We start from the raw sequence: 25,479 nt of genomic DNA on the forward strand, positions 1-25,479 counted from the left end.
TATCTAATTTATTATTGATAAGGACAATTGCAACTCAACAATATCAGGAATTGCCATATTAATAATATTAACTAAACGATTAATATTGATAAATATTAATAACAATAGTATTAAATAAGTAAATAAATAAATAAAATAATTAAATGAAGTCACTTCTGGAGGAACGGGAAAAATATTTTTAAAACTTAAAAATATAATAATTATTAATGAATAATCTTACTTGTATTTTTTTTGCTTGCCTTAGCAATGAGTTTCTATCCGACCACCACTATCGAGTAGAAACTCTAAGACAATAAATAAGTATTATTTTTTAATAAATATTTTTGCTCTTTTTTTGTTCTTTTTTTTTTTTTTTTTTTTTTTTTTTAATTATTTTTATCTGTTCTTCCATTAAATTTTAATTATTTTTTTTTAATCGACCTTATTTCAAATTTATACAATAAATAATTTTGCTTTTTTATTTTTAGATCTTCATCCTTCTTTAAATTAATGTCTTTTTTTTTTTTTAAAGGCTTCATCACTAACAAGATTATCTAAATTCTCTGAGAGGATTCACAACTTTCGATCAAGCACCAAGCAGACGCGTTGTAATGACGTCATAAATATCCAATAAAAATAAATAAATTTAATTATTTTACCACTTGGAGAAATACCAACAAGTAAGATAAAAGACCCAATTATTTATTAGACACTGGCCTAGTTATTTGACACTTGCAATTTTATTTTAATTAAAAAAATAAAAAGTTCTCAAAAAATCATGTTATCTTAAAATTTATATTTATTAATTTTTTTGATTTAATTTGATTTTTTTCAATTAACATAAAATTGCAAGTGTCAATAACTGGGTCTTTTACCTTATTTACTAATTAAGAGTCGCCGAATCCTTCAGAGCAAGTAGATAGCACCAGCTTGATACTTATAATTATTATACAACTGGCCTATTAATTTATTCAGGCTCGTTGAGACGTAACCGTGCGAAATCTTCAAAGACGATGTTGTCATCGTCGTCATTTGCGTAGCAGGAATTTTCGTATCGGACTCGATCAATGCTTTTGCTTTTCTTCAGATTTTCTTTTTCTTTTTCTGCGTTGCCTGCCGCTGGGTGCATCAGCTTGAACGGCACGTCGGTTACTAATTCTCCACCCAGAGTACCGCAGTTTAATTTTACTCGGATTGAGTAGGAAATTATTATACCCAGCGATTCTGCTGGACATTTTCCCTCAGGGGCCATCGTTGATGACGCTAAATTTACGTCATCGTCCTGGTTAAAAATAAATATATTTTTATATAGATGAAAAAAATTTTTTTTTACTAGCTTCTTAAATATTGACGTTTTTTAAGATATAAGCTCATCCCGATGATACACACATCAAGAGCTTTCATTTGAGTACCCACATGCATTTTCATATATTTTTCATATATACATATATATAAAATATATAATAAATATATGAAAAATTGATGTGGGTACTCAAATGAAAAGTCTCGATGAGTGTAACATCGGGATGAGCTTGTATCTTTAAAAATGTCAATAGTTCACAAGATACAAGGTAATTTCTTAATTTTTTTTATTCTCTTAATAATATAAAATTATAAAAATAAAAAAAAAATTTTGTCAGATTATAAAAATAAAATACACATACTTTAAGATGCCCATCAAGAGCTATTCCTCGACGGTCTTTATTACTGCTAGCCAACGGCACAAGATAAAATTGTTTTGTAAAGTTAGCCCCAGGAGTTATCGGACAACCCTCACGCGTCTCCAAGCTCGCTACATGACGAGAGAATTGAGTGTTTACCATCGTTACTTCACAATGTTGAACAACAAATAACTGAAATTAAATAATTAAAGATTATTAAAAAAATATCTAGTAAATTACACTGTAAAATAAAATGATTTCTTCCCAGGACGTACCTTGATATTCTTCACGGCTTTCCGTGAGTTATTTGTAATGATAACATTGGCCGCAATTTTTTCACCGTGATAGTAAATTTCTCTATCAAGCGTGACTTCGAGGTTGAGTTTGCCGTTGGAGAAGGTGAAGCCCTTGGATACCAGGGAGCTGGGAAGTCTTCGGCCGCGTGAGATTGGGGCGAATTGGAGCTTTTTAATGGCCAAAGCCACCGATGAACGTTTGTGACCTTTGTCGTCTTCGTTTTCACCCACGTAGACTTTTACAGTGTACTCAACTCCGAGCGGCTTGCCCTGGTCATCGTCCCCCGGCTGGAGTGTGACCGAGCTTGGCGAAGCGGGTGGGAAGATAAAGTTAAATGGGAAAGCGTTAGGACCTAATTTTTTGAGCAAGCGGTCTTGGGTTGGCGTCGTCTCTTGCTTTTCTTTCTTCATTGGTATTATTTGATCCTTTGCGATGATCATTTCCTTGCTGAATTTGACGCCCATGACTTCATCTTCCTCACGACCATATCGGAATGTTGTAATAATCTGGAATTAATTATTTCTTCTTTATATTGTTGTAAAAATTTATTTTATTATTTCTTCTTTAAATTTTAAAAGAAGAAATTAGTTTTAAAATTTCTTCTTTAATTTCTTAAAGAAAGAATTAATTTTATAATTTTTTCATCAAATTTTATTATTAAGATTTCTTCTTTAAGTTCTTAAAAAGGAATTTTTCGAATTTCTTCTTTAAATTCTTAAAGAGGAAATTAATTTTATAGTTTTTTGTTTAAATTTATAAAGAAGAAATTGACTAAACAATTTTTTTGTTCAATTTTCAAAGAAGAAATTAATTTAATTATTTCTTCTTTGAATTTTAAAAGAAGAAATTAGTTTTAAAATTTTCTTTATCAAATTTTGAAAGAATAAATTAATATTAAAATTTCTTCTATGAATTTTTAATGAAATTAATTTTATAATTTATTCTTTAAATTCTTAAAGAAGGCATTAATTAAAACATTTCTTCTTTTAATTTTTAAAATTAATAATGATTAAATTTCTCAGTTTTATTAATGCAAAAGTATTTAAAATACTAATTATCAATTTGAGATTCAATATTTTTTTAAATAAAAAAAGAAAACAATATTTACTTGGCCATAAACCCTGCGTCCTTGAAGATAATCATTTTCAACCACAACGACTCCATCAATAGGGTCTACAAATTCAAGATGATCAATAAAGTCTCTTTTTCCAAGATAGACTGTGACCTTGCCTGAAAGAAGTCACTCAGGTATTTAGTATCAAGTAAAAAAAAAAAAAAAAAAATATCAAAATTAATTAAAGTAAAGAAGAAATGAATTACCATTAGGGGTGGTTTTTTTGAAAACTTTAACAGCCACAACGTAGGCTAGTAGCAACACAGGAAACATTTGGCTAGCCGTAAATCAAAACTCCAAGTTGGTGTTTTACTTTTTGTCCCGCCCAGAAGTGACAATTCGCAAACCTTCAACAACTCCTACATATAGTAGTTGGAAGGCTTCATCAAAGAATCCGTACAAATAAACAAATTAAATTACCATTATATAAAAAAGTTTTTTAATAAGATTTAAAAATACGATCATCTTCTTAGCTCGGCGCACTTGTTCGCATCATCGCACCACCTGACCCATTCAGTGTCCAGCTCTTCATATATATATATAAAAAAAAAAAAAAAAAAATTTTACAGTAAAAAAATTAAATTTAAAAATAATAAAATAATTTTCAGTCTTAAGATTTATCTTTATTTCAATAATAATGAGTTTACATTGTATAGAGGTATTTTAATCCTTGTAAATGTTTTTATTTATTTATTTATTTATTTATTTTTTTTTTTTCAAATGTGCAGTGTGACATTATCAAGGACTTGATGATGATTTAACTTAATTACAATTATTATTATTATTATTTAACTTTATTAATTTATTCTATAAGTGTAAACCGTTATAATTCTTTGAGTACACATTTAGCTTACAGTGTTAATTTACTAATTGAGTTTCAAATTAAATAAAAATAAACAAGTTAATAAAAATTAAATATTTATTTTAGTTGTTAAGTTAATACGTTTTTATATTAAAGTTTTTAATGCTTAATTTTATAAAAAACTCGAAAGAAGAAATATTAAAAATTACAAATAAATTTTTTTTATGATTTACAATAATTAATATTTCTTCTTTATTCGCTGAAGAAATAATTTTACTTATAATTTATGAAGCGTTAAAAACTTTAATTAATAATCAAGCTTCAGATAAGGAAATAACAAGATGACACTGGTTATCATGCCAGATTATACTCAGTGATATCTGTGGTAAAAAAATTTTTAGATAGTCACTAGAAAAATCTAGATTATACTCAGTGTAATCTGGATTATACTCATTATAATCTGGATTATACTCACTATAATCTGGATTATACTCACTATAATCTGGATTATACTCATTGGAATCTGGGATGATATCCAGTGTCATCTTGTTTTTTCCGTGTACAATTAATAATTAATTTTTTTTTTTTTTTATAAATCTAAACGTCCATTTCTTAAGTGTAATTTTTATTGACCACTTATGTATTTAATTAATCGCCTAATTAACTGGTTGCATATCACAACTTAATGAAAGCATTTTTTATTAATAATAAAAAAAAAAAAAAAAAAAAAAACAATTCTTACAAATAAATTTTAAATTTTATTCTAAAATATTATTAGTATTATACTTATTAATTTTTTTTTATTTTTTTGTTTTATTTATTAATAATAAATATAATTATCAACTATAAGCAATGAGATAAATCAGAAAAATAGAATTCTTATTATACTCGTCTCTATTTTTTTTTTTTTTTTTTAAATTATTCCAGCACTATATCTTAATAATATGGCCAACAGCTTAAACAAATTCAAGGTAGTTGTAAAAAATTTTAAAATGGGAAGAAAAAAAAATTAAATTAATAAGGAAAAAAATTTCCTTCTATTGACAGTTTTCTTAAATTAAATTTGATAATTATAAGAGACATTATTTTAAATAAGTAATTTCTACAGTAGGCACAATAACTGTATTTGTTTATTAATTAATTAATTAATAATTATTTATAAATATTCATTAATTTATTGCATTTAAATAAACGGTCGGCTACCAGGGAACAAAAAATTAAATTCAACTATTTATTGATTTTTATTTATTCATACAATTATATTTTTATTTCAATGATTTATGATTGATGATTTTAAAAAGACAATTTAAATGTGGGGATCTTACAAATGATAATGATTAATAATTAAGATGATAGTGCCGTTGAGAGATGTTCGATTGTGAAAAATATGAACACATTTCTTAGTAGAAAAAGATTTTTTTTTATTACACAGTATTATCTAAATGCTTGTTATTATATATAATTAATTTAATTGAAGAATTTAATATTAATTATCGATACTTTTAATTACAACAAACACACAATTTTTATCTAATTAATTTTTAAGGATTAGTTTGTTTCAGTGTATCAAAAAATTTTCAAATTAACTTACGACTATACTGAATTTTCTATTAAGGGGGAACACCACTGTGACGGTTCAAAAAAATTTCATTTTTGGCAATTTTTTTCACAGGGACAATAAAGGAATTTTAGGATCGGATTTTTTTTATTTTATTAAGGGTACATTGAAGATTATTACCCTAAATTTTAATTGAAAAATATTCAATGGTTATTAAGGTATTAAAAATCTTGTAGAGCACAAAAAAAAATTTCTCTTTTTTTTTTATTTTAAAAAATTTTTTTTTTCGATTTTTTTTTTTTTTAATTTTAAACCCTACTAACAAAAGTTTTGACTTTAAAGATTTTTTTAGCTGGGTTTAAATAAAAAAATTTTTTTAAATCAAAAAATAAAAAAAAAAATAAGGAAAATTTTTTTTTATGCTCTACGAAATTTTTAATAACTTTGTAACAATTAAATATTTTTAATAAAAATTTAGGGTAATAATCTTTGATGTACCCTTAAAAAAAAAAAAAAAAAAAAAAAAAAAAAAAAAAAAAAAAACAATCTCCAAATTCTTTTATTTTCCTTGTCAAAAAAATTCCCGAAGATTACCTTTTTTTCCGACTTCAAAATTTTCTAAACAAAAAAACTTAATTTTTTTTTTTAAATTTACTAAGGGCCCTTAATTTTAATTATTAATCTGAGTAATAATTATATAACCAAATTTTTTGTGATACTTTGAATTAATAGTTTAAATCAACAGCGAGTTAAAGAAAAATTTAATTAATTAATCAATCAATTAATCAACTTCAACGTAAATACTATCAATTCTTAGTAATTTACAAATTTATAAAAATTTTTTCTAAAGAATTTAATCATAAAAAAAAACATTGTCTAACATCACAAATAATTAAATAAAAAAAAATATTTGTGATTTTTTATTCCTAGAATTTAATTGTTAGCTAACAATTAATTGAATTTTCAATTCATAAGAAATTTTATAATATAGAAAAATAAGTTTTGAATAGAAGATATTCATATAAATAAAAAATTAATACTTGCATACAAAAAATAATTTTAGATTAAGTAGTTGATATAAAAAAAGATGAACTATTAAATAGTTTTTTTTTTCCTAATAAATTTTAACATGGTTCCCTGATACCACCGCGTTTAAATTAAGACAGTATAAATATTGTTACTTTTATCTTTTTTTTTTTTTTTTTTTTTTGTTTAATTATTTCTTGTTACTGGTACACAATTAATTTATTGATCGATCTTCGTTTATTTAAATTGTATTTAACTACAAGTCTACTATAAACTTACACAACTAATCATCCTCCGTTTATGCCGAGTATGGTATTTTTCTTAAATTATTTCTCAAATCTTTAAATTTAGAGTTGTATTCGTTACAAATTTCATTATTTGCTGATTTATTTTCATTTATAGAATTTAATAACTTTTTCATCCGGTAAACATTACTATCTCAGAGTAAATAAGCAAATAATTTTATCCTCACGCAGTTAAAAAATCTGCGATTTTTATTTTATGAAATAGTTGATCAATAAATCCCCATTGATCGTCGTTAAGGACAATTGATTCAGTATTTCTTACCTAATTAATCCTTTCAAAACTTGTTTTCTTAAAAATACAAGCTTCTATTTATGACAGATCTGTCACAAAAAAAATTATGTTAAAAAAAAATTATCTATTGATAAAAAAATTATAAATAAATATAAATACTTACAGCTTGGTGCAGCTGCAGACTCAAATCTTTTTTGAATTTGATCGTATGTAAATTTAACAAAAGCGTCATATTGTTCAGAGAGCTTCATTGTTAATATCTGATCATACTCTTCGCGTATTTGAGTTTCTTGTTCTTTGAGCATTCTCTCGCAAATCAATCCTACCTATTAAAAAAAAACCAGTCAGTAAATAAATAAATCTATGTTATTAATTAATTATGTATAACTATATTATTAAGAAATGACCTTGTATCTTGTGAACTATTGACATTTTTAAAGATATAAGCTCATCCCGAAGTTACACTTATCGCGACCTTTCATTTGAGTACCCACATCAATTTTTCATATATTTATATATATTATATATATGTATATATGAAAAATATATCAAAATGCGTGTGGGTACTCAAATGAAAGCTCTTGACAAGTGTGACATCGGAATGAGCTTAAATCTTTAAAAACGTCAATAGTTAAAAAATTACAGTGCAATTTAACAAAAGTCATTATTTTATTAAGCAAAATTTTTGTTTATTTATAATTCACAAGTCAAGGCAGTCACATAGTGACCGCAAGGTTGCTACTCAGTCATTAAATAAATAAATAAATTATTAAATCAATAAAAAAAAGTTAGCACACACTTGTCTAAATGTGAATAATGGTTTCTCCCTGCTGTTGGGACTGCAGTTGTTGTATGAGCTTGAACCACAACCAGATGGACTTGCTGGGGCCCCTTCCATGTCCGAAGAATCACAACCACTTGAATTACCTTGTGGGTTGAAATGCAACTGCTTACGTTTATGTAATCGGCAAATTTCTTCTCTAATGTTAGCAGCCATTTTCTCTGTAATTAATAAATCAACAAATTAATAATTTTAAAAATTTTAAATGTCCTTTGATTATTTTTTTATCAGTGGTTTTAATACTGACAAAAATAATTATGTCTTTAGTTACTTTGTCAATTTAAATTGACTCAAAAAAAAAAAAAAAAAAAAAAAAAAACATTCATTTTTTTAAATAATTTTTTTTTTTTAATTGTGAATAATTTTAAAGTACAAAAATTATGAATAATAAAAAATATTCACTAAAATTATTAATAAAAATATTTTTTGACGTCATTTTCGTGTCACCATCTGAGGCCGTGAGTTAAAAAATAAATAAATAAATAAAAAATAATAAACAGTCGACGTCCGTTAGAGTATTACCATATGATTAACGCGTGGGTGATGCCCTTCTTTTGTTCCCTACCACAAATAATAAAATACAATGCTTGGAGAATTTAAAAAAGAGACAATGAGTTAAATAAAAAAAAAAAAAAAAAAAAAAAAATACATAATATATAATATAATATAATATAATATATGTAGACGCGTGTATATAGATATTTTGAAGACAATAAAATAGTAATGATTTAAATTAAATATGATATAGTATTAGAGAGTATATAGACAAGGGATAAAATGGCCGTTATAACCGATAACAATTACCAGGCGTCAATTTGTGCGTGACTTCGCCAAACGGTGATGGATTTTGTTGGCTGGATGACCGCTGGGTTGAACTGCCAGGTGATACGCACATTGGAGCACATCTTCGTCGCTTATTAGGACGACCATGGCTGTGAACAGGATCAAATTCCAATGATCTTTTTAGGGTGGCACAGGCCATGGCTGAGACTGGTGACTGATACTAGTGCTGCTTGTGCTGCTGCTATGAGTATCGAAACTGAGAACGACAATGCTGCTGATGTTCCTTCGTCACGTTTACTAAACTGGCACACACTAACACAAGGCGCTACTGGTGACACTATAGCGTTATTTTTTTTTACTCCTTTATTTTATTTTATTTTTATTATTTTACGGATAATCAACTGGTTAAATATCACAATTTTATGTTCAACTGGTTAATTGGCTATTTTTTTTACGTTTTTTTTTGCTTATGCTCTTGCGAAATTATGGTAATGATATAAATGTATCAAAACAAATACTGCGGCTAAACAGTATGGCGGAATATCTGCCGCAGCTAACAGAATACCAAACTGACTACAACTGCTTTTTAGAGATTTACATGCGACATATTTTTTTCGTGATGACCATACAGTATTTTAAACTAGTTGGAATAAATGCCGCCTATTTTTGAAACTGAAACGCCACCTATACTTCAAGCGGGGAAATAATTGTTAAATTTAATATAATTTGACAGGTTACAGCTGATTTATTTTTTATTTTTTATTTTGGTAAATAATTAGTGCAATTTTTTAGTTTTTTCAATTTTTTTTTATGAAAATTAATTTAGCAGGTATTTAATAATTTTTAGAACTTTTTTTAAAAATTAAATTAGGGCAAAAAAAATTGACTTTTAGAATTTTTAAAAAATTAAAAATGCAATTTTTTTGTTAAATAAAATTTAAAAATTCTTTAGTAACTGCTAACTTTAATGTCGTATGAAAATTAATGAAAATTACAAGTGAAAAATTTTAGAAGGATATTTTTTTTGTAATTAATTTGTTAAAAAAATTAAAAAAATTGACATTATAAATTTTTAGAATTTTTTTTATCGAAAATTTATTTAAAAAAAAATCAAAGAAAAAATTTAAAAAATTACAAATGCAATTTTTTAAAAATAATTTTTTCTTGTAATTTATTAAATAAAAAAAAAAATTAAACTTTATTATTGTATTAGGATATACTCAGACAGATTTAGAAGTACACACAATATTGTCAAACGCAATAGTCGATTACACAGCCATCTTTTTACCATCTAAGTGCATAATTTTCAATCTAAATTTAAATATATAAATTATTTATTAAAATTTATTGGTGATAAAAATAAAAATAAATGTAATAATTAATAATTTTATTTTAAATTACAGAATCAATAAAAAAAAATATCGATAGACGCATCAATCGATTGGACAAAAAAAAAACCTGGAGCAAATAGTAAGTGAAAATTACAAGTGATTGCGCCACCGTTATTTGCTTGTGTGTTATTTTCCAAGATGTATTACGGAGATTGGAGCACCTTCTGTTTTATTATCTCTGGAATATCAAAAAGGAATCCAATATTCGGTCATTCATAATCAGTGTTGACCGTGAAATAAACTCTTTTATTTATAAATTGTTTACAAATGCTTAGTTAATTTAAAAACAAGTAAAATTATTACATAATTAATGGATATTGTTATTTAGACAACAACAAGAGGTGTGTATTTATTAATAAATAAATATTTTCATTTAAGAATTATTCTGCAAGTGTGTACATGTTGTATCTCACTTTCTATTTATTTAATAATTGTTATGCATTTTCATGATGTTAATATCTGTGTCTCATGTTTGTAGAAACGAGTATTTGGTGTCAGGCTTTACTTGGTAAAAAGGTGAATTTACCGAAGGGATGATGATGGGTGATCAATTTCGCACTAAAGTTGAACAATACTCACCAAAATCATCTCCAAGGGGTGCGCGATCGCCCGTTGTATCTCGTCAGGATTCAACGGGAACTCTCAAAACAACAATATCCCTTGGAAAAAATCCTTCGATTGTTCACAGTGGACCTTTTTATTTGATGAAAGAACCTCCTGGTAATTTTTATTTTTTTTTTTTTTAAATTAAATTAATTATTGTAATTATCTTATTTTATTTGAGGTTAATTGTAAAATTTTTTTTCAATTTTTATTTTTAAAGGGGAGAGCGAACTTACGGGAGCTACCAATTTGATGAACTACTATAATCTTGAACACTCTTATAGTAAATTCAGTGGTAAAAAATTAAAAGAACAATTATCATCATTTCTTCCAAATCTCCCGGGTACTATTGATACACCTGGACATCAAGACAACAGGTATTTAAAGGATTTTTTTTTAAAGACAACAGTATTTAACAGGAATTAAATAATTACTTTTGTTAAATTGCACTGTATTTTCTTAAATATTGACATTTTTAAAAATACAAGCTCATCCCGATGTTACACTCATCAAGAGCTTTCATTTGAGTACCCACATGCATTTTTATATATTTTTCATATATACATATATATAAAATATATAAATATATGAAAAATTGATGTGGGTACTCAAATGAAAGCTCTTGATAAATGTACGATCGGGATGAGCTTGTATCTTTAAAAATGTCAATAGTTCACAAGATACAACGTTATTTCTTAATTATGGCCACATATACTGGTTACAAAATTTTGCTTATTGTTTTAATAATATAGATAATTTAGATAATAATTATTTTTTTATTTTTAATATTGTAAAAAATAAAAAATTAATTAATTTATTTTTTTTTTTTTAGTTCATTGAGATCTGTCATTGAAAAACCACCAATTGGAGGAAAAGAATTACTTCCTTTAAATATCCACCAGCTATCAGGATTTCGATTACATCCTGGACCAGTAAATATAATTTTTACGCCTTCAATAATTATAACGTAATTCATAATATATTTATTTATTAATTAAAATTAATTAATTTATTGCAGCTGCCGGAGCAATATCGACATGTTAATCAAACACCTCAAAGAAAACACAAGAACAAGCACAAGAAGCATAAACACAAACCTGGAGACGTTCCAGCCGGACAAGAGATAGCGACAACCGATATTGCCGGTTCGGATACCCACGAAAAGAAGCACAAAAAACAGAAAAGGCACGACGAGGAAAAAGAAGCCAGGAAGAAGCGCAAGAAAGAGAAAAAAAGAAAAAAACAAAAGCACAGTCCTGAACATTCTGGTGGATTGACACCCTCGCAGCATTCCAACTCGTGATTGACAATTAGTTCTTTTTATACGATTATCTAATTAATAAGCTGGCCAATTGTGGAGAATTTTTTGCTCATTTAAACAAACTAAACCAATTTCTTAAAAGTTTATATTAAAACCACATGTTCTCTGTTTAAACATAAATATTTTATTTATAATAGCAACTAATAATCGAATAAGTAGTTCAATGTTATGATTATCTTACAATTATGATTTTTTGAAATTTTTTATTAAAGATATTTCTTGAAATTTCATTTCAGAGATATCAAATAACACGTAAAAAATTTCAGTTAGTAAAAAAAATCTTGACTGTGTGAAAAAAATTAAAAAAGGTCATGTGATATGTTCTTGACAGCTTTAAACTATCATGTGTTGTTTATAATGCGAATCTGCTTTATTCCAAAGATTCTGCAATCATGTAAATATTTTTAATTACAATAATTACGATAATTATAAAATTACAGGCTTGGTAATTTTTATGTTTAAGAAAAATTCAATATAAAATAATTATAAATTTATTATTTCAATTCGGTAGTATTTATAAAGTAGGATTATAAATAGTAGTCTAATTTTTTTTTTTTTTTTTTCGTCGTTTAATATTTTTTTTTTTTCAAACACATTGATATTAATATAACTTTGTATAAATATGAAATTTTATTATTAAACACTATTTCGTAAAAAATTACAATTCAAAAATTTTTTTTATCGATTTATTTAACCACTTTTTAATATGCAAATAAAATTAGCAGCTATATATTAATTTTTAGAATTTTTTAATACATAAATTATGGCAAAAATAAATGAGAAAAAAAAATTGGCATTTAGAAATTTTAAAAAATTATAAATACAATTTTTTAAACATATTTTCTCAGGAAAAATTTATTTAATTTTCATACCTGGAATTTTTTAAATAAAATTAATATTATAATAATTTCATTGTTTTGAAATTCTAAAAAATTTCATGACACTGAAGTTAGCAGACGTCTAAAAATTTTTAATTTTTTTTTTATTAATTAAATTACAACTAAAAATATATTTCTAAAAAATTACACTTACAGTTTTTCAAGTTTTTTACAGGTGAAATTTTTTTTTAAATTATTTAATTGAAATTTTTTCAATAAAAAATTTATAAAAATTTTGAAATGTCGGCTAAATTGATTTTCATAAAATTTCTAATGTTTGTGTCAACATCAGTGTCATTTTAATTTTACAGATATAACATAAATACATTCAATTATCAGAGCATATATGTGCAAAGTGCAATACATAACACCGCATTGATAAAGAAACATATATACCCACATCTATAAATGTTTATAATTTATAATGGCAATGTGCAATTCACAATAATACATTCCATACAACTAGAGAACAAAGTCAGACTGTTGACTGTGATCCTCATGTACCCCACTTCATGGAATTCCTGAGCGCTGATTGGTCATTGCTCAATGCAAACATAAACTGTAATGTAAAATCCACTCTCCATCTCTCCAATTGCCTCTCATTCCAACCAAAGATCTTCACTTGCACTTGTTATGTACCTACAGCTCCAAGCTCCAATACATCGCTATGAGTAACGACAGTTAAAAAATTCTCACCACCTACGTCTCGAATATTTTTATTCGCCATACAGAAAAACTGCCATCCAGGCTCAGAAGGATTCAAGATTTATTGTTAGTTGAGTCATAACTTTCGGAGCCCAACGTCCGTTCACACTTCACTATCAGCTCGACCGTTATCAAGAAACAACACGAAACAAAGTGTCTCAAAGGGTCTGCTGGTTTTATTCTGGATAACTTTTTTTCATACTTCTTGTATTACTTTTTATGACAGGTAAGATTTTAATTTTTTTTTTGTTATAATTTATTTGTTAAAAAATTAAGACACTAAAATCAGCTGATATTAATTTTTTTTTTTTAGTTAATTAAATTAGAATTTAAAAAAACATTTTCTAAAAATAACCCTTACAGATTTTCATTTTTTTCTATTTCTTTTTAATAACAATCAATTTAGCCGACGTTTTTAATTTTTTAATTATTTTTAATTTATTAAATTAGAACTAAAAAAATTGTACTTATAGTTTTTCAAGTTTTTTACGAATAAAATATTTTTTTGTAATAATTCTTTTAATAAAAAAAAAAAATTCTTAAAATTTTTCGATGTCGGCTAACTTGATTTTAATTTCTTCTAATTAATTAATTTATAAATTTACTGGTGACCCATTAACATAAATATAATAATTATAGGAAGAAGAAAGTTTGTTGACCTAGAGCAGCCAGGTTGGGTTGATAGTGTCCTCAGTTTTCTCAGTTTTTGATAAACCTACCAACAGCAGCAAAATGACGAGCCTACACGTGGTAGGAACATTTATTTCGGTGCTGCTGCTGCTGATCAGCACAGAAAAAAGCGCTTCATTCTTTATGGACTTTGGTGATGCTCGAGAAATCCTGAGCTTCTCTCGCGAACTCACGATCGGTACTCTTGAGTCTTTGGAGTGGATTAGAAAAGACGAAAACAACACTGGTGAAGATGATTACACGTTTATTAAAAGAACGGAAAAAAAAATCCTCAGTCTGATAAAGCAGACCAACCGGCATCTGGAGGACTTGGAAAAGCAGGTGGACCAGCGGGCAGGCGAAATAATTGATGAAGTAATTAAAAAAGTGCCTCAACGTGAGCAGTTGAACCGTGACATGGATAGTTTAAATGAATTGTTAGGAAGGATTAATGATATTTATCTACAGTACGTTGAGTATTACACTTATGGTGACAAGTATGAAATTTATACGAGGTTGGATTTTGCACGGAACTCTGTTTCGCTGGAGATGGGTGCTTTGCCGGATCTGCTGGCGTCTGTTCATAGGATTATTATGAAAAAAAATGTGTTGAATTTTTTTGCTAAAAATAGCCAGGTAAATATTTACTTTCATTTTTTATTAATCATTGTTTATTTATTAATAATACTGAAGTTTATGGACTTAAAAAAATTTTTTTATTATTTTATAGCATTTAAATTATTATCAGCAACCTCGCAGTCACTATGTGACTGCCGTGACTTGTGAATTATAAATAAATAAAATTTTACTTTATTAGATAATGATTTTTGTTAAATTGCACTGTACTTTTTTAACTATTGACGTTTTTAAAAATACAAGCTCATCCCGATGTTACACTCATCAAGAGCTTTCATTTGAGTACCCACATCAATTTTTCATATATTTATATATATATATATATATATATATATATATATATATATATATATATATATATATATATATATATATATATATATATATATATATATATTAAAATATAAGAAATATATGAAAATGCATGTGGGTACTCAAATGAAAGGTCTTGATGAGTGTAACATCGGGATGAGTTTATATCTTTAAAAATGTCAATAGTTCTCAAGATACAAGGTCGTTTCTTAATTATATGTCTAGAGATAAAATATTTTAGAATGCAGTCTAAATACTTGTCATTTTAAATTAAAAAAAGTTATTATTGAAATTTTTTTATTGCAATTGATTTGCTTTAAAATTTTTTAAAAATAACAGCTGGCAGGTAACTCCAGTATCATTAGTTAAATTATAATTAAAAAAATTCCACATTTAAAAATAAAAAAAAAAAATTATTAATGGAAATTTTTAGAAGAAATTTTTTTTGACTGCAATTAATTTGCTAAAAAATAAAAAATAAATTAAGCAAACACATCAGTATTGATTGGTAAACTCGAGTTCTCGTATTGTCTCGAGATAAAGTGCGTTCCGGAGCTGATATTGAATTCAAACAATAAAGTACACTTGGAAGTACCAGCTTGTATAAAAAATATACTTTTATATAAATAATATATAATATATATTGTGAGCTTGTGCGAGTTGTAGAAGATAAGAAAATATAGTGTGCGCTGAATATGAATTGTCAAGCAAAGACCGATTACGCACTACAGAGAATTAAATTAAAAAGGAGCGAGTGGGGTCACGCGGAATGTGCTGGCGATGCAGAGACCAGTAGAGAGTACTTGCTACGTGAGAGTAAATAAAATGTAATGAAAATCAAGCTAAAAGAGTTTGGTAAAAGGAGAGAGGAGATAAGTGTCCTGCGTTTCCTTTGTCATACGGGCTTATGGGTGGAGGTAGGGGAAAACGGTAAAAACCCGAATCCTGAATAGAACCGCTCGATCAGCTTCAGTTCCTCGCTTCACTTCAAACCATCATGTACTTTCTTTTTTATGTTTTTTACTCGAGAAATATTTTGTGTCGAGTGCGCACACGCGATACGTGTTGATGTTTAAACTTTACTCTAATGTCAAACTCATTGTTTGTTTTATTGTGTCATAAATTACAAGTCATTTGATTTTGTTTGATAAGATTCGTTACATAAATTATTTTTGTGTCGGAAAAATTTTTATTACGTCAACGACATTTTAGTTTTTAAAAGTAATTATTTAAAAATTATATGTCGTTAAAGTTAGCTGCTATTTTATCATTTTTTTATTTTTTTTTACCAAACAAATTTGCTCCAAAAAATTTAATTTTTAATTTTTTTTAATTTTTAAAAGTCAATTTTTTTTTGTCATAATTTATTTGTTAAAAAAATTATTAAATATCTGCTAAATTAATTTTAATAAAAATATGACATTAAAGTTAGCAGTCACTTAAATATTTTTTAATTTTTTTTAATCAAGAAATTTGTAAAAAAAAATTGTTTTAAAAAAATTGCATTTTTAATTTTTTAAAATTTCTAAATATCAATTTTTTTTTGCCATAATTTAACTAATTTTTTTATTTATTAAATCAGAACTTAAAAATTGCACTTGTAGTTTTTTACAAATGAATTTTAAAAAAAATTTTTTTTAAATAATTTTTTTAATAAAAACAAAAATTTTAAATATCAGCTAACGTTATTTTCATATAAAAGATTATTTTATTAGAATTAATTTCTAAATAAAATGTATCTTGATCTACCTTAACAAAGAAATAATAACAATACTAAAATACGGAAATAAAAATGTAAAATTACGCATCGGGCAATGTTCTCAATGATTTATGACATCAAACACATGTGATTAGCGGAGTTTACATTGAATTGAATTTATAATTTTATAAAATCTGGTAGTAGTGAGATCTCTCAAGGTTTCACTTGCAGTTGGTGATTGTACATGCTTGCGTGTACAATTGAATTTATCTTAAACATCGAATATCTTTATCGCGTATGTTTAAACCCCGCATAAAAATTTTTAAATAATTAAATAAAACAAAAACAAGTGGAGTGATGGATAAAAATAAAAAGTGACTTTATTTACCAGCTATAATAATTATTTTGCCAGTGCGCTCCGATTAATTAACCAACTGGTGAATTTTTATTGATTATTTGTTGTACGTTACGTAAACTGGGTCACTGTTTTAAATCCACGGGAAAATAAAATAGTGCGCTTAAAAAAAATAAAATAAAACAATGGGGAAATTGTGGATTTTGTTGTTAATTTTTTGTACGTCATCCTGGGCGATAAAGGACAATCTTTCGGCGGTAGATAAATTGCGTCATGATTTAATGTTGCTCCAAAATTTACCGATTCATTCAAGATCTGGAAGAGATGATAACAATGATGTTTACTTCAAAGTATTTGAAATTTATGATAAATTCAGTGAAAAAATGACTAATGAACATTTAAACACTGGCAAACGTCACTTGAACTCATTAAATTCATTGAGACTGTGGGCATTAGTACAGAAAGATATGAATATTATTGAAGGAATGTACAGCAATTATTTACAAAAATTACACGCTGTCACGCAGACTTTTGAGCCAATAAACGTTGAGTATTGGAATAATTTTGCTGATGTTGTTTTTACCCATCCAAATGTATCGATTTCAGCAGCTCTGGAGCGCATTTCAAATGTTATTATCCAGCAAAATTTGTTTATTGATGCTTACAAGGTGTTTTGTCAATTAATTTATCAATTAATGCCAATTTAGATTATTTAATGTGTTAAATTTTTTTTTTTTTGCTAAATTTAATAATTAATTTTTTACTTTTATTTATTTATAAAAAATAAATAAATAATTAATTTGGGTTTTGTTTTTTATTTTCTAGGAAGCCATAGCACAGATATGTGACGAACAACAGTCTCCTCAGCAATTACTTTATAATTTGTATAATATTATTGCGATGAGTGAATTGAGAGGGTTTGCGATGATGCAATTCTCATACACAATACTTCGCTTGCATAAAAACGGTATTTGTAAACAATTAATACAATTTTCTTTTATTGAAAGCAGTAAGAAATTTTGTTGCGTAGTTTTTTTTTTATTTAAAAGACTTTTTGGAGTTATTTGTTTCGATAGTGTGAGATAATAATTATATTCTGTGAATTATTACTGTTAGTCATTATATAAAAGTTGTTTTTTTTTTAGTAATCTTATCGGCTTATAGATAAATGATTAGAACAAAGTTTATTTTTAAAGTTAAATCATCGAGCATTTGAATAATAAATTTTTCTATTTGTATTCTCAATACATTAGTGTTTAAAAAAATATTATATTTAAAATATTAATTTATTCAAAATTTTTTTATGAAAAAAAAAATTTAATTTTTAAATAGATGATTTAAATTTTTAAGATTGCAGCGAAAATATTGATCCTGAAAAAATATTTTAAATAAAAATTGCTCAAAATTAAATTATATAAAAAAAAATTTTTTTTATGATTTTTTAAAATAAATAAATATTTTCGCTGCAATTCCCAAATTAAGATTCTAATTTTATTTTATGATAATTATGAATCTTAATTTTTTAATTACAACGAAAGTATTAATTTTTTTGAAAAATCATAAAAGACATTTTTTTTTTTTTATAGAATTAAATTTTATTTATTTATATTTTTTTTAAGACAAATATAATTTAATAACTGTATATATTTAAATGTATCTTGCAGGTACTTTTCACGATGAGAGACTAAAAACCCTTGATGATTATAAAATAAGAGTTTCTGAGACATTAAGAGCAGTGCGCACAGCAATGGCCTTTGCACCACGCGATCTTTGGAGATGTGATCCAGATAAGCATGTAGAAGGTATTATTAAAATTGTTTTGATCTTTAGAGATAACAAATAATAATAAAAACAATGCATCATCATTATTTTTATTTTTTATTTTAATTAGACGTTACTTACACTGAGTTGAAGCAATTATTCCAAGGCTACATAGTAAATGAAGTTGATCTAAATCCATCGGGGACGTGTCGCGAGAACTGTGCTTACTACAGCTATTCAAACGTCCAAGGATGTTTCGACAATTTGTTCTGCGCTAAACAGCGTAAATGCAACGGAAAAGTCCTGAACTGTCAGTACTTTGACTCAGACATGTGGATTTGTCCGTCGGTGAGAAATAATTTAGGGTTCGTAGTATCCTAAAAAAAAAAAAAAAATATCTTATAATATTTTGCTCTGATTCTTTGAATAGGACATGCACAGCAGTCGACGGTACGAGTACGTAGAGTACGAAAACGGCCGGCTGTTCGGCAAAAAAGGAAGTTGTAAAAAGCCAATTACTAAAGTTGACAGTTGGTGGCGATGGCTATTCTGGCATTGTAGCTACTGCATGTGTTACTGTGATGATCATAACGCCAGCTCCAATCGTTATTTTAATTTACGAGACGTTACTTCTGATGTTGCTAACAATAAGTAATTTATTTTTTTTTTTTTTATTAGAGTTATCTATATTATTAAGAGAATAAGAAAAATTTTGTTCCCTGGATATTCTTTAAAAATGTCAATACTTCACAAGATACAAGATTTTTTCTTAATTATGTTCAATTGCATTGTACTTTTTTAACTATTGATATTTTTAAAGATATAAGCTCATCCCGATGTTACACTCATCAAGAGCTTTCATTTGAGTACCCACATCAATTTTTCATATATTTTATATATTTATATATATTATATATATATATGAAAAATGCATGTAGGTACTCAAATGAAAGCTCTTGATGAGTGTAACCCCGGAATGAGCTTTATATCTTTAAAAATTTCAATATTCAAGAGATTGCAGTGCAATTTAACAAAATTTATTATTTAATAAAGCAAAATTTTATTTATTAATTTTTCTTTAATTTATTACAGAGTTATCACGGGATTTAAATTTACAAAAGTTAATCAAATAATCCATATACAAATTCAAGAGGGTAGATTAACAGAACGAGGTAAAATTGAACAAAACAGCGCTTCTTGGCAGCCAGTTAATAATTACACGATCCGCGATCGCGGTGTCAACAATGGCGTAGATTATCACACTTTGTCATGGGAAAAACGCGCTGTTGATTTGGATGATCTCACCGCGCCTGATGAACATATTTTAACCGGTGAGTCAAATTGAAAAAATTCAAATTTGTTCAATAAAAAATAATATATATATATATATATATATATATATATATATATATATATATATATATATATATATATATATATATATATATATATATATATATATATTTTTTTTTTAACAGGTGTAAGATTTAGAATGGTAGGGTCTCATTTGAATTTCGAAGTGCGCATCACTCCGTTCAACTTTACATCTGGTTTGTTAATCAAGCCTTTCGAAAAGAGCCAGTGGACTGGCAACCTCAATACTGAAGTGTCTAATGGCAACAGTGAACAAAAAAGGTAATTTTTTAAAAAATTTATTTTTTATTTATTGATGAGTTTTTAGTGACCACTTTTTATGCCAATGCAGAAGAGAGCTGGTGATATCTAACCCAGATGTCCCGATCAGAATCCGCCAGCCGTCGTTGCCCGATTCTCTTTCCAACCAATTTTTGAACTTCGGGCCCACTGACTTAGATAAAGATGCTGCACAATCAACAATACCATTTTTAGACACACAGCCTGTGATAACAAATCCACCGTTTCCGCTTGCCGGAGCCGGTATCTATCACAAAGGACGCAGTGGTTCTGGTGGTTATATCGCTCTCAAGGCTATTACTTATGATTTTAAAGATCATTTACACGCTGATGTTCCTTCTATACCAGCTATTTTAGAACTAAACCAAATTCCAGCACAATAATTATTAATGATACTAAAATTAAGAGACAGATAATTTTTTTTTTAATTTATTAAAAAAATTCAATCTTTAAAAATTCTAAAAAATTTATTAATTCAATTTTTTAGACTTAGTTTATTTTTAAATAAAAATTAAAAAATTTTCAAATGTCTCTGCTAATTAGTGACATTAATTATTACCATGAATTTATTATTTTAATTAACATTATTCTTTTGTATGTCAATTCGATAAGTTTTAAGAACAAAGAATTTTTCTGCCAAAAGATACAAATTACAGTGATAATAGTTAAGCGTAACTTTAATATTATCAAGTATAAATAATTTTCTTTTAAATCGTGACTAATTTTTAAATTTTAAATGGATAAGCATTCTATTTATCTGAGATTTCTTCCATGACTAATGTAATCAATTTTGTTTATCTACATCTTATTGTTTAATGAGTTACGATAGTCATTCTGTGTAAGATTATTATAGCACGATGGTAATTGATAATTGGCAATCATTCTGCTTAGGATGATGAATATATATTCAATACATTATAATTATTTTTTACTTATACTTTAGTCAATTTTCATGTTATTAATGACAACATCATAATTGATTAATGTAATTATTAATAAACGATAGAATAATTATTTTTGTTTCAGTAACGCGAGATTTTTTATTATGTAAATGGTATGATTCAACACTTGGATTGTTTAAGAGTGTCTAATTTTATTGTTATACAATTTATGAAAGTTTCAACAGAGCTGAGGTAAATAGAAGACAGTAATGATTGGAAAAAATTTATGACACTGTTGACAGACATTAGAAATTTTTTTATAATTTTTCAACAATTATATTATAAAAAAAAATTTATTGAAAAATTCCAGTGCCGGAAAATTAAAAAAAAATCTCAAGCGTCTTAGGAAATTTATTGTTCACATTTTTTTTTATTTTCTAAGTGTACAAAGTGGAAATTTGACAATACTTTTACAAACTAGGTAACAAACTTTTTATAACTAGAATGCAAAACTAAAAAAAAAAAATGGTTCATCTTAAAAAAAATGGATATGTTTAGGTGATTCAACACTGCGATTTTATCCTATTCAAAATATTAATGTTGAATTTTTTGTTTAAGTAATTGAAGGAATAGAAATAGAATTGAAAAGAAATAAAAATTAAAAGTAAGCTCAAAGTTGTTTAAACTTTGATGCGATCGGCGAGAGAGCAGCTGAGTCCAGTGTTGTCAGGCTCAATGTTAACTTCCTTGACGATTCCGTCCTCAACCACCAGAGAGTAACGCTTGCTACGAGTACCGCCCAACACTGCGAGATCCATGGCCACGTCAAGAGCTTTTGTAAACTCAGCGTTGGTGTCTGCTAGCATTCTTACCTATTTAATTAAATTCATAAATTAATTTATTTATTATTTCAGAATTATTATATTTAAAAGAATAATTACAGTAAGATAATTAATTTTACCTTGCCTGAAGCACCTTGGTCTTTTCCCCAAGCTGACATAACGAACGGATCGTTGACGCTAACGCAAGCTATCTCATGGACGCCCTTTGATTTTAATTCGTCGGCTTTTGTTACATATCCAGGTAAATGTGTCTGAAATTGTTGAAACAATCATTATTATTATTACTATTAATATTGATTAAAAATAATTGTTATGTAAAGAATAACTTGTCTCTACATTGAAACTTTACGTAAGTAATAGTTATAAATAAATAAATTAACATTCATATTGATTATGCCATAACTTAAAACGCTATTATCAATATAAATACACTTTTATTTTTTTTTTGGTTAAATCCTTGCGTAAACATATTTTATTAGAAAACTTTTTTACTCAATATTTTTTTTTTTTTAATTTCTTACTCCAGAAAATAAAAATAAAAGATAATCATTGTCGTTTAAAAAAAATTCCTCACAATTTCTAATCAGCTGTTTTTATCTACGCATAAAATAAAATTATCTAAGGCATGAAATGCAAAAAAAAAAATAGTTACTAAACTACTTAATAATTTAAAAAATTAATGATATTTAAATTTTGCGTCACTTCAGCATTTTAAACAAATTTTTTAACCAACAAATTTGTTCAAAAAAAATATTAAATTGTAATTTTAATTTTTTTTTTTTGCCATAATTTATTTGTTAAAAAAATTCTTAAGATTAAAAATTCTGCTGAATTAATTTTCATAAAAAATTAAGTTAAATATATAATAACCTTTGAACATCCAGGAGTAAAGGCACCAGGAACACCAAAAATAATAACTTTTTTGCCAGAAGCAAGCTCAGCTGAATTTACTTTGTTGCTGGGTGCATCTTCATACAAGTCAACTGAAGGCAGCTTGTCACCAACCTATAAAAAACAAATATCATAAATTGTTAATAAAATATGAAGTTAATAATTATTAAAATAAATAAAACTTACAGAGATAACCATGGCTCTAGGAGAAACGTGAAAACCTCGTTTAACACAAGACAACGACGAACGTCCTACAACGACAATGGCGCGACTGATGTATTGAGTCATCTGTTTTACGTTATTGTATACTTATATACAAGTGCACTTTTAATCGATCGTATTTTTTTTTTAACTCTTTAGTTTTCAGAAAATTATAGAAATTGTCTGAGCATGACAACCTCGAGCCGGCTTTAATGACTTGCTTTACGCAATATCACTTGATTGTTACATAAATAGACAATCGACTTATTTTTAATTACTAATTTATCAATATTCGATTTGTCTGTGTGAGTGGATTGTCTTTTGTTTTTTTTTTTAATTTGAATTGTTATAATTACAAGAATTTTCAAAGATTAAATTATTTATTTTGTTAACTAAATGCTAATTATTATGTCTCGTAAAAAGTGTAGAGTATAATTGAAGCTAGATGTCTAAAATGTTAGATAAAAAACTAGAAGTTATCGGTGAGACGAGGTGGAATTGTTTTTTATCTCGCAAGCGACAACAGCGCCGTCTTTTCTTTTAATAAATTATAACACTTTCAAATTGCGCGCGCTGGGAATATTTCGCGCGAAGTTTTTAAACAGCGAATCAGCGCCCAGGAGCCCCCACTTTTGAGACTTCGAATTCCTGCGCGTTGTTACTACGCATTAACGGCCATTACAGATTCCGGGTGCCACAAAAATGTTTAGCTCCGTGTTTTTTAGTGTATTTATTGTTTTTTTGGAGTTATTTGACGGTTTTTAATGAGCTTTTTGGTTTCCACGCGTTAAATTCACGGTGGAAATAATAATTTATAAAAAACATTGACGTTATATTCGTAAATAGTATATGATATTAACGACATTAAAGTTAGCAGTCTTGGCCGGTTTTTGATTTTTTTTTGTTTTGAAAAAATTGCATTTTTAATTTCTTAAAATTTTTACATGTCAATTTTTTTATAATAATAAAGTTAGTCGACATTTTTGATTTTTTTTAATTTATTAAATTGGAATTCAATTTTTTTACAAATGATTTTTTTTTAATTAAAAAAAAAATTAAATTGGATTAAAAAAAAATTATAAAAATTTTTAGATGTCGGCTAACCTTATTTTCATAATTTTTTTTATGCAGTAATTTATTTATTTATTTATTTATTTATTAGGAAAATTATTAAATATCTGCTAAATTAATTGTCATAAATAGTAATTAAAGTCAGTCGCGAGTGTCTTGTGTGAAAATCAAAGTCGTGTGTTAGTTTTTTTTGTGTTGTGTTGTTGTTTTAGTGCGGAAGTATTTTTATTTTATTTCAATATTTTTTTGATAAAAAAATTAAAAAAAACCTTTTGTCAAGGTCATTTATACTACAGCTTACTACGTAGTTAATTTCATGACGCAATTTATTTTTTAATTACTAACTAAGTAATAAAAGATCAATTAGTAAGTAGTCAATTTATTGTCTTCTAATTATATTTTTTTTCACTTTTTACTAATTAATTTTTTTTGTTACAGGAATTTTTAGAGAGAGAAAAAAAAAAGATAGCGAGATACATCAATGGTGAGTGATATTTTAAAATGTATAATTTTATTATTAAATTAAATTTAATTGATCATTTTTGGTAGAATAATTATAAAAAATTTATAATGATAATTTTTTAATTATTTGTTGAACAAATAATTAAAAGTTCGCTAATTTTATTATTATTTTATTATTTCTAAAAAAACAGTAAAATGTTTTTTTGAATTTGAGGTTAATAAGGTAGATCTCAACTTAACCTTCGAGTTTTCTCATCAACTCAACAGATGTCGTTACTTATCTCGCAAAAAAATTTGTACACTGCATTTTAAAAAATTTTATTAATCAATTTTTTATTTTCAAAAAAAAATTCTTTTCTTTTTTTTATAAATTGAATCTCAATTTTTTAAATTTAAAAATTTTTTTTAACAAAAAAAAAAAAAAAAATTAGAAAGCTAGTTCAAAAGGATCAAGTAACTCGATAGTAAGGGGTTGAATAAAATCAGAATTACCTAGGCCTCACGTAGAACTAGGGTCTCTTTCTTTCTTTTCATTATTTTTTTCTCAAAT

General features: G+C 26.2%; 5 protein-coding genes and 1 long non-coding RNA gene across 9 annotated transcripts in view; 3 read left to right on the forward strand and 3 right to left on the reverse strand.

Moving 5' to 3' along the window:
• Nucleotides 1–33: 33 nt before the first annotated feature.
• Arr2 (arrestin 2) lies at nt 34–6,457 on the reverse strand. Its single transcript, XM_074247022.1, has 5 exons — nt 3,258–6,457; nt 3,046–3,167; nt 1,916–2,443; nt 1,644–1,832; nt 34–1,261 (listed from the first exon to the last, which is right to left on the reverse strand). Exons 1-5 carry the CDS (start codon nt 3,322–3,324, stop codon nt 947–949), a joined length of 1,221 nt encoding a protein of 406 aa, XP_074103123.1. The 5' UTR covers nt 3,325–6,457; the 3' UTR covers nt 34–946.
• Nucleotides 6,458–6,592: 135 nt separating this feature from the next.
• Nucleotides 6,593–9,157, reverse strand: Akirin (akirin). The gene is made up of 4 exons (XM_074247031.1): nt 8,620–9,157; nt 7,774–7,976; nt 7,138–7,300; nt 6,593–7,063 (listed from the first exon to the last, which is right to left on the reverse strand). Exons 1-4 carry the CDS (start codon nt 8,795–8,797, stop codon nt 7,053–7,055), a joined length of 555 nt encoding a protein of 184 aa, XP_074103132.1. The 5' UTR covers nt 8,798–9,157; the 3' UTR covers nt 6,593–7,052.
• An 878-nt stretch (nt 9,158–10,035) lies between these two features.
• Med19 (mediator complex subunit 19) lies at nt 10,036–12,350 on the forward strand. Its single transcript, XM_074245886.1, has 5 exons — nt 10,036–10,330; nt 10,468–10,709; nt 10,813–10,969; nt 11,425–11,524; nt 11,611–12,350. Exons 2-5 carry the CDS (start codon nt 10,523–10,525, stop codon nt 11,893–11,895), a joined length of 729 nt encoding a protein of 242 aa, XP_074101987.1. The 5' UTR covers nt 10,036–10,330; nt 10,468–10,522; the 3' UTR covers nt 11,896–12,350.
• A 1,049-nt stretch (nt 12,351–13,399) lies between these two features.
• LOC141529955 (uncharacterized) lies at nt 13,400–21,872 on the forward strand. Of its 3 annotated transcripts, none has more exons than XM_074246759.1 (9): nt 13,400–13,722; nt 14,136–14,801; nt 17,993–18,134; nt 18,832–18,969; nt 19,059–19,276; nt 19,359–19,579; nt 20,021–20,259; nt 20,407–20,563; nt 21,608–21,872. In XM_074246759.1, the coding sequence occupies exons 2-9, from the start codon at nt 14,229–14,231 to the stop codon at nt 21,630–21,632; spliced, it is 1,713 nt and encodes a 570-aa protein (XP_074102860.1). In that variant the 5' UTR covers nt 13,400–13,722; nt 14,136–14,228; the 3' UTR covers nt 21,633–21,872. The 3 variants fall into 3 exon arrangements, with proteins under 3 accessions (XP_074102860.1, XP_074102858.1, XP_074102859.1); XM_074246757.1 differs by lacking the exon at nt 21,608–21,872 and adding an exon at nt 20,634–21,606 and having other exon boundaries at nt 13,401–13,722; XM_074246758.1 differs by lacking the exons at nt 13,400–13,722; nt 14,136–14,801; nt 21,608–21,872 and adding exons at nt 16,877–17,835; nt 20,634–21,606.
• On the reverse strand, nt 21,856–23,836 carry Prx5 (Peroxiredoxin 5). Its single transcript, XM_074246765.1, has 4 exons — nt 23,382–23,836; nt 23,175–23,309; nt 22,424–22,555; nt 21,856–22,334 (listed from the first exon to the last, which is right to left on the reverse strand). Exons 1-4 carry the CDS (start codon nt 23,481–23,483, stop codon nt 22,143–22,145), a joined length of 561 nt encoding a protein of 186 aa, XP_074102866.1. The 5' UTR covers nt 23,484–23,836; the 3' UTR covers nt 21,856–22,142.
• A 676-nt stretch (nt 23,837–24,512) lies between these two features.
• Nucleotides 24,513–25,479, forward strand: part of LOC141529963 (uncharacterized) — a 119,581-nt gene continuing 118,614 nt past the window's right edge. For both annotated transcript variants that reach the window (XR_012479687.1, XR_012479686.1), the window contains exons 1-2: nt 24,513–24,833; nt 24,906–24,951. This is a non-coding gene — a long non-coding RNA (uncharacterized LOC141529963). The remainder of the gene's footprint in view (nt 24,834–24,905; nt 24,952–25,479) is intronic.

Source organism: Cotesia typhae, unplaced genomic scaffold, assembly GCF_013202065.1.
Source record: "Cotesia typhae breed Kobodo isofemale line unplaced genomic scaffold, CoteBio_Ctyphae contig_48, whole genome shotgun sequence".
Lineage (NCBI taxonomy): Eukaryota > Metazoa > Arthropoda > Insecta > Hymenoptera > Braconidae > Cotesia > Cotesia typhae.